At 49.8% G+C, this 8,104-nt stretch overlaps 1 protein-coding gene across 1 annotated transcript; it reads right to left on the reverse strand.

Moving 5' to 3' along the window:
- Nucleotides 1-4,410: 4,410 nt before the first annotated feature.
- LOC126497874 (prostatic spermine-binding protein-like) lies at nucleotides 4,411-7,590 on the reverse strand. The gene is made up of 3 exons (XM_050136073.1): nucleotides 7,482-7,590; nucleotides 7,265-7,370; nucleotides 4,411-4,945 (listed from the first exon to the last, which is right to left on the reverse strand). Exons 1-3 carry the CDS (start codon nucleotides 7,585-7,587, stop codon nucleotides 4,411-4,413), a joined length of 747 nt encoding a protein of 248 aa, XP_049992030.1. The 5' UTR covers nucleotides 7,588-7,590.
- Nucleotides 7,591-8,104: the final 514 nt, after the last annotated feature.

Below are 8,104 nucleotides of genomic sequence, written 5' to 3' on the forward strand. Positions count from 1 at the left end.
TGGGAACCAGGACAGCGCACAACTTCAGGAAAGAGCTGGTGCTCCTAAGCACACAGCACTTTGACTGGGTCTCTCTCTCCCCAGCATCCAGCTGCTGTTTGGTGAACAGTGGAGTCCCATCTACTGAGCTCAGTCATCAAATCAGCAGAAGTACCGCTGAGTAAGGGTGAGCGTGTGATTGCTGCGGGCACTAACGACGGCATTTGTGTGCGTTACCTGCATTTGGTGACCAGCAATGGGTGCAAAGCCACTTTGGGTACTGAGAGGGACTATTTTCCCCTTCGAGTCACTCGTGGCTCAGGCAAGCATGCCCTGACCATCGAGGGCAAGTACTTGTCTGGTACTTGCATCACCGCACTGAACTTCAAGTGGGGACACAGCCCTGAAGATTCGATCTCGGGGAAGCCAGAAGACCCGATGGTCAGTTTGTGTGATGCCAAAGAGGATGGTGGGGGGCAGCGATGAAGATGAAAGCAACGACAGAGAAAACGCTCATAACAGCAACGACAAGGGCAGCGATGACAATGGTGAGTGAAGGCAGCAAGGGAGCCTGCAAAGATGGCAGTGTGAACAAAGGGAACTAAGGTCCAGACAGGGAGGACCATCGCCCTAGGCTGCTCAGAGCTCAGCCCTGCATCCTCAGCCAAGCTTGCCCACCTGGAGGGACCAGTATACCAGGTGACCCTGGGCAGGAGGAAGCAAAGGCCCTGTGTCCCTGTGTCCAATAAACTCTGTGCATGTATGTGAGCCTGAGTGGTCCTTGTCTCCAAACGGGATGGGTTTGAGGTCCCCCGAAGCCTCCTTTTCCTCCCCCAAATTTTGGATCTACACCTGTGCACTGAGTTAGGGTTTGCACAGGAAACCCCTTTGTCAACTCAGCAGGACTGAGGTCCCAGATGAGGGCAGCATCCAGGCACTGCACTGGGCCTGCAAGGAGAGCGCAGTGTGTGCCGACCAGATGGCGGGGACTGGCTTTGCAGTGCTCCCATTTAACTATATTTGAGCAGAGCGTGGCCTCCTGCTCCTCCTAGATCACCCCGTTCTCCTCAGCAGCCCCATCCCCTCGCTTCTCTGGTCCTGCTCACTATCCTCCCTTTAAAGCTTGGCTGCCTGGAAGGCCTTTCCCTTGCAGTCAGGGATTAATCCCAGGCCTCATGAATGCTAGGCAAGTCCTCTCCCACCAAACCACATTCTTATCTGACATTATTTATTTATTCTTCATTCATGTAGGAATGAATGAGATAGGGTCTCACATAGCCTTAACTGGTCCACAAGGAAGAATTGCAAGTGTGTTTAGCCTGGAAAACGAGGCTCATCAAGCCACGCTCAGGAGATCATACATAGCAGAGCTGGTCTTCGACTCAGTGGACCTGCCTAGGTCAGGAGAGGTCTCCAGCCAATTCCCATGGCTTCCTCTCTCCCTCCAACGTGGCAGGTACACACTTTGCAGAAGATTAAAAAAATGAGTCTCAAAGATACTCCAATTTGATTATAATACCTCCCATGGCAAATTGATGGAAAAAAATCATGTATTTCAGGTCAATGAGTGTAAATTTCAAGATATCTGTGCAAATGTGACCGAATGGCAAACCTTGAGTCTTAGCCACCAGACTCAACCCAAACAGGGAACAAGTTGAGACTTGGTTTGTTTCCAGCACCAACCATCTAGACCTCCAGTTCTGGGGCTCCTGACACCTTCTTCTGGCTGCTGCAGGCACCAGGCACACATACAGTGCACATAAATACACGCAAGCAAAACACTCACACACATAAACCAATAAAAGCTTTAAAAATTTAAACAAACTCCCTGTCTTAGGGTTTCTATTACTCTGAAGAGACGCCATGGCCTAACTCTTATAAAGGAAAACATTTAGGTGGGGCTGACTTAGTTTCAGAGGTTTAGCCCTTTACTGTCATGGCGGAAGCATGGCAGGACGCAGGCAGGCATGGGGCTGGAGAAAAGCCTCGAGTTCTACATCTTGGTGAGCAGGAGGAGAGAGGGACACTGAGCCAGGCTTGAGCTTTGGAGACCCCAAAGCTCGCCCCCAGTGACCCGCTTCCTCCAACAACGCCATTCTCACTCAATCCACCACATTCTTACTTTGTTATGACTCAGTTTGCCCAAGTGGTTAAAGTCTAATATAGTTAACAAAAACATGGCCAGGCATTGGGGCACACACTTCAATCCCAGCACTTAGGAAGCAGAGGCAGGTGGATTTCTGTGAATTCCAGGCCAAACTGGTCTACATAGTGAGTTTCAGGACAGCCAGGGCTATGTAGGGAGAACTTGTATCAACAAAACCAAACAAAAGGCTTAACAAAATGCAAGGTATTATGTTGATTAGACATACATTCTTTGCCTTTTAAGTCTCTGTCACTGGGCGGTGGTGGCGTTCACAGAGACAGGTGGATCTCTGTGAGTTCGAGGCCAGCCTGGTCTTCAGAGTGAGTTCCAGGACAGCCAGAGCTACACAGAGAAACCCTGTCTCAAAAAGAACGAAGAAAAAGTACCATGTATATAATTTGGAGCCAATGTTTGTTTACAGAAATTAAATAGCAATAGTAATAATACAAATAATAAATGAGATAGAAAATTCTAGAATACAGGTAAAATATATTTTAAAAAATAAAGATAAATTTTATATAATAAAATAAGATTTCTTTTTTTTTTTTTGAGACTAAAAATGTGTGCCTGGTGTCCGCAGCAGCCAGAAGAAGGCTATTTCATTACTCCATCTTCCGTTTGTTAGAATGTCTAAGATCAAAAACCCAAGTGGCATTTCATGCTGGGAACACTTCTCCATTGCTGGTGGGAGTGTAAACTGTACAACCACTATGGAAATCAATATGGGAGTTCCTCAATAAACTGGGAATCAATCTACCTCAAGACCCTGTTATACCACTCCTGGGCATATACCCGAAGGATGCTCCATTCTACAAAAGAACACTTGCTCAACTATGTCCATTGTGGCTTTATTAATAGTAACTGGAAACTGGACACAACATAGATGTCTGGCAGGCAAAGAATGGATAAGAAAATGTGGTACATTTACGCAATGGACTATTACTCAGGTGTTAAAAAGTGACATCATGAAATTTGCAGACAAATGGATGGAACTAGAAAAAAATCATCCTCAGAAAGATAAACATGGCATGTACTCACTTATAAGTGGATATTAGCTATAAGGTATAGCTAATAATAATAAAGAATACCCATGCTACAATCCACAGACCCAGAGAGGCTAAATTATAAGGGTCCACAGGATGCATGGGTCTCCCTGGGAGGAGGAACTAGGATAGATTTTGTAGGTGGACTGGGGCTGTGGGGATGGGAACAAGGGGGATCAAGCCAGGGGTAGGGTGGAGGGGGAGAATACAGGGAAAGACAACTGGAATTGAGGGGTTATGGAATGTTGAAACCTATGCAGTGGAAACTCCCTGGAATCGAGGAGGGTGATCCTAGGAAAGACTCCTAGCAATGGGGGGTATGGAGCCTGACCAGCTATCTTCTGTAGCCAGGCAAGGATTTCAGTGGTGGGACACCAACCCAACCACAAAACCTTCAATTTGCGATTCGTCCTGCCTGCAAGGACAATGGTTCTTCAAATCCCCCAATCATGAGGAACTCCTGTCCTCTTCTCCCATTGGCTAGGACTTGCCCCATTCCTAGTTCCCCACGCTACTGGTTTAGGACACAGAGCCTCATCTGATGGATAATTTGGGGCTTGAAACGGCCCCTTTGCTGACCCTGGGCTTAGTCACATGGCAGACTGTAACTTTCCAACAGACCTGCCACCAGCTAGGGAGAGGGGCTCAGTGCCCCCTTCCTGTCTGACTCTGATGAACTCCCGGTGACCTCATGTAAAAATGAATGGTAACAACTTACTGCTTACACAGGCAGCTAGCTTTGTAAGGGAGGATAGTAAGTAGGACCGGAGAAGGGAGAGGCGGAGGCAGCTGGAGAACGGGGTGATCTGGAGAGGAGCACCTGCTCAAATATAGTTAAATGGGAGCACTGCAAAGCCAGTCCCCGCCGTCTGGTCAGCACACACTGCGCTCTCCTTGCAGGCCCAGTGCAGTGGCTGGATGCTGCCCTCATCTGGGACCTCAGTCCTGCTGAGTTGACAAAGGGGCTTCCTGTGCAATCCTAACTCAGTGCACAGGTGTAGGGTCCAAAACGTTGGGGAGGAAAAGGACGCTTTGGGGGACCTCAAACCCATCCCATTTGGTGACAAGGACCACTCGGGCTCACATAGATGCACAGAGTTTATTGGACACAGAGACACAGGGCCGTGTGGGCTTTGCTTCCTCCTGCCCAGGGTCACCTGGTATACTGGTCCCTCCAGGTGGGCGAGCTTGGCTGAGAGGAGGTGCAGTGTGAGGATGCAGGACTGAGCTCTGAGCACCCTACTACTCCTGCTCATCTTCCTCCTCCTCCTCCTCCTCCTCCTCCTCCTCCTCCTCCTCCTCCTCCTCCTCCTCCTCCTCCTCCTCCTCCTCCTCGTCATCACTGTTCTCACCATCGTTGTCGTCGTCATCATCGTCATCGTCGTCATCTTTGTCCTTGTCTTTGTCGGCTTTCTTCTTTTTGGAAGTGTCAAGGTTGGTCTTTGGATTTCCTGGAAGTTGCGTGGAGCCCACATCCTGGGGACCATGTGTCCATTTGAAGCCCATCCCCCGGATGCAGATATATGGTGTATACATGCCATTGACAGTCACTAGATGCTTGTCTGGACCTCCACTGTCATCAAATGGTTTGCCTCTGTTAAAACCAAAGGTAAACTCGGTCCCCTGGTTGGTAGTGAAGGTCAGGGAACACAGGCAGTTTGCCTCTTTGCCATGCACCTTTATCACGTGCTCTCCGTCCTTCAGCTGAAAGTCTCTATAATTCAATGAGTTGCTCCCGTAGACATCACTCCAGTGACTGCCGAACTGCAGCTGGATGCTGGAGGGACACCAATCAGCGCACCCTCAGGAATGCCTGCTCTTCCTCAAAACCAGCCCTGTCCTGGCTCCATCTCCAGAAGTGCCCGGCTCTGATATGGCACCCTGGAGTTCTTCCTACCATATCTTCCAGACTCATCCCTCCTCTCAGGCGTCTGTGCCAGGGCAGCTAGCTCTAAGCCTGCAGCTAGCTCTAACCCTGCAGCTAGCTCTAAGCCTGACTGTTTTGCAGGGTCTGTCCAACACACAGTTACCCCTCTGGAGCCTCCTCCCCTGTGCCCCAAATGAGATAGCAGTCACGGTGAGAACCCCTCCGCTAAGGTCAGCACAGCAGAGATGGACTCATAGGCAGAGACCAGAGAGGCAGGTCTCTCCTTGTGTTGTCGGGGGGAACAGGAGGGCCCTGGAAGATGCTCTGTGATGCAAAGCAGAAAGATGACCCCTCCCCCAATCTTCTAGACCATTGCTAATGCCAGCTTCTTCCTTCTAGTGCAAGATGAGATGTGTATCCAATCAGACTCCATATAAAATGCAGGAAGGAGCTGGCAGTGGTGGCGCACACCTTTAATCCCAGTACTGGGGAGGCAGAGGCAGGTAGATCTCTGTGAGTTCAAGGCCAGCCTGGTCTACAGAGCTAGTTCTAGAACAGGCTCCAAAGCTACAAAAAAACCCTGTCTTAAAAAAAATAAAAAAAATGCAGGAAGGCTATCCAGTTCAATCATAATTTCAGTAGTCGTAACTTTCAGTGTGAGTATATTTTATGCTACATGGTTTATTTGACTATTTTTGACATTGATTTGTTATTTATTTTGAGCATGTGTGTATGTGTGTATTTATGTGTCTGTATTCATGTAGCATATGCCAAGGTCTTAGTGAAGGGAGAGGAGAACCATAGGGATTTTGTTCTCTCCTTCCACTATGTGGGTTCCATGACTCAAAGTCAGGCCAACTTGGCCAGCCCGCACCTTTCCCTGCCAGAGCCATCTTGCCAGCCCTTCCTTCTTTAGCGGTCAGGGAGACTGAACCCAGGGTCACACATGTGCTAGGCAAGCCACTAAGCTTGCTTCCTTTTTTGCCTTTTTATTTTATTTGAAACAGAATCTCACCGTGTAGCCAGAATTTCCTTGAACTTCTTCACAGTGGAAATCCTCCTGCCTCAGCCCCCTGAGTTCTGACGTTACTGACATGAGCCACCATGCTGGGCTCCAACCCTCTCTTTGCTTTCTATTCAGACAGGGCTTAAGAAGTTGTCCAGGTTGAGCCCGAGTGGCTCTGCAGCACCACCTGCCCTCACGTTTGATACTCTCTAGCATCAGCATCCAGGGAGCTGGGATGACAGGACTGGACCACCAGCCCAGGCTCCAATAGTGCATTTTCAAAGGAGAGCCATATGCTCTCCAGCAGCAGTGAGGACGAGGCTGCAGGACTCTAAGCTTAAGGCCAACGTGGGACACAGAGTGAGGTCCTGTCTCGGGAAAGTGATGGCTGTAGACAAGCGTGGCGGTGTCTCAGCTTCAGTCCCTAGCACCGTTTATACATATTTTCCAAACTGAATTGTAGATGTAAGGGAGGGGAAAGCATGTGTGCTTGTCCTTGTGTGTGTGTGTGTGTGTCTGTCTGTCTGCTGTATGTCTGCAACGCACATGCTGCTACTCTCAGCTTCCATGTGGCTTCTGAGGACCCGAACCGAGGGCCCCATACATACACAGCAAACACTTTATCTGCCCAGCCTTCTCCACATCACCTGACATGGATTTCTTAAGGATTGAGATGACCTCAATATTGCACAGGAGACACACTAAAAGAATATTCATCGTGCATCTGAAATTCTGTTAACCTTGGGCACTGTGCTTCCAGTTACCAAGCTTGGTATCAGGAACGCAAGGCCATGGCGGCATATAGGAGAACACCAGAGCTCACGAGGCAGACACTGGGGAGGACAGTCACGATCTGGCCTGTCCCTGGGGAAAGGCTGGGCTCTCTGCAGCAGAGCAGAGGTTTAGAGTGGCAGAGTGACCTGCACATTTCATGTCCTCTGGACGCAGGGACATCTCTTAGACCATGGAATCAGTTTGTGTCGCTACCAAGGAGCACTAAGGCCACCAGCACTATGTGGAGAAGGGACCCTCCAGCCTCTGTGATTCTTTCTGAACCAGAAAGGTGGAGGTTCCTCTCTGCCTGCCTCCCTGATGACTGTCCAGTCTAACCCAAGCCTGAGCATTCCAGCTCTGTGTAGGCTAGTTCAGGTTAGGGATCTAGACCATCCACAGGAGCAGGCACAACTGGGGAGTGTGGGAGCCAGGAGTCGGAAGCTACTCACCCCATGATGCACTTTGCTATTGTTAAGTAGACCCGGATGCCCTTGATTTCACCCTGATCTTCACCGGGAATGTAGAAATAGGTGCCAACTTTTCTGCCCAGTATGTCTGGAGAAAGCAAGGCAGAAGAAGATGCAGGGTCACTCCCTCACTCAGAGGCCCTTATGCCTAGGACAGGATGGAGGAGGTGAAGGCCACAAAGGAGGCTCAGGTACTCACTCTGGGCTCTGCACGCAGGGCCAGCTAGGAGGGCCAAGGTCAGCAGCATGGCTCCTGAGGGTTTGGGGCACAAGCCTGGGGCTTGGAAGTCACAGGGAGATGGCATGTTTTCAAAAAGGCTCTGAGGAAAAGACATCAGATCTAAGGGATCCCAATACCCAGAATGAGACAACGGGACATTTGGGAACCCTCTTTTCCCATGTGCTCCAAAGGTTTCAGAAGAACCCAACGATGGCTTCACCCACATGCCCACACTGAGAGCCCCCAGTGTCGCTGAGCTAGCATTCAAACTAAGCTCTCAGCAAGAGGTCCCATGATGTCACCTTACCCTGGGCTCCCCAAAGTCTAAAGGTGCTTCTGGAGAAGCCCCATATTCCAAACCCCTCCATTCATCCCTCATGGTTCAGTCTCTATCGGGTTCAACCCATCCTCCCTTCCCCTCTGGCCTCTCCTCCTGCACCAGGCTGGGTTGCTGCTCCTTCCTTACCTGTGCTGTGTGGTTGGAGCTCCTCGGCTCGTCCCTTTATAACCTGATGCCACTCAGTCATAGTGGCTGTGGGAACGGTTTCTGGAAATGCTTTGTCAGCTGGCCTTCAGAAACTGGACTTATGCCAAACCCTGTA

This window comes from Alexandromys fortis, unplaced genomic scaffold (assembly GCF_014885135.2).
Source record: "Alexandromys fortis isolate MF-2015 unplaced genomic scaffold, M_Fortis_MF-2015_v1.1 scaffold_29, whole genome shotgun sequence".
NCBI lineage: Eukaryota > Metazoa > Chordata > Mammalia > Rodentia > Cricetidae > Alexandromys > Alexandromys fortis.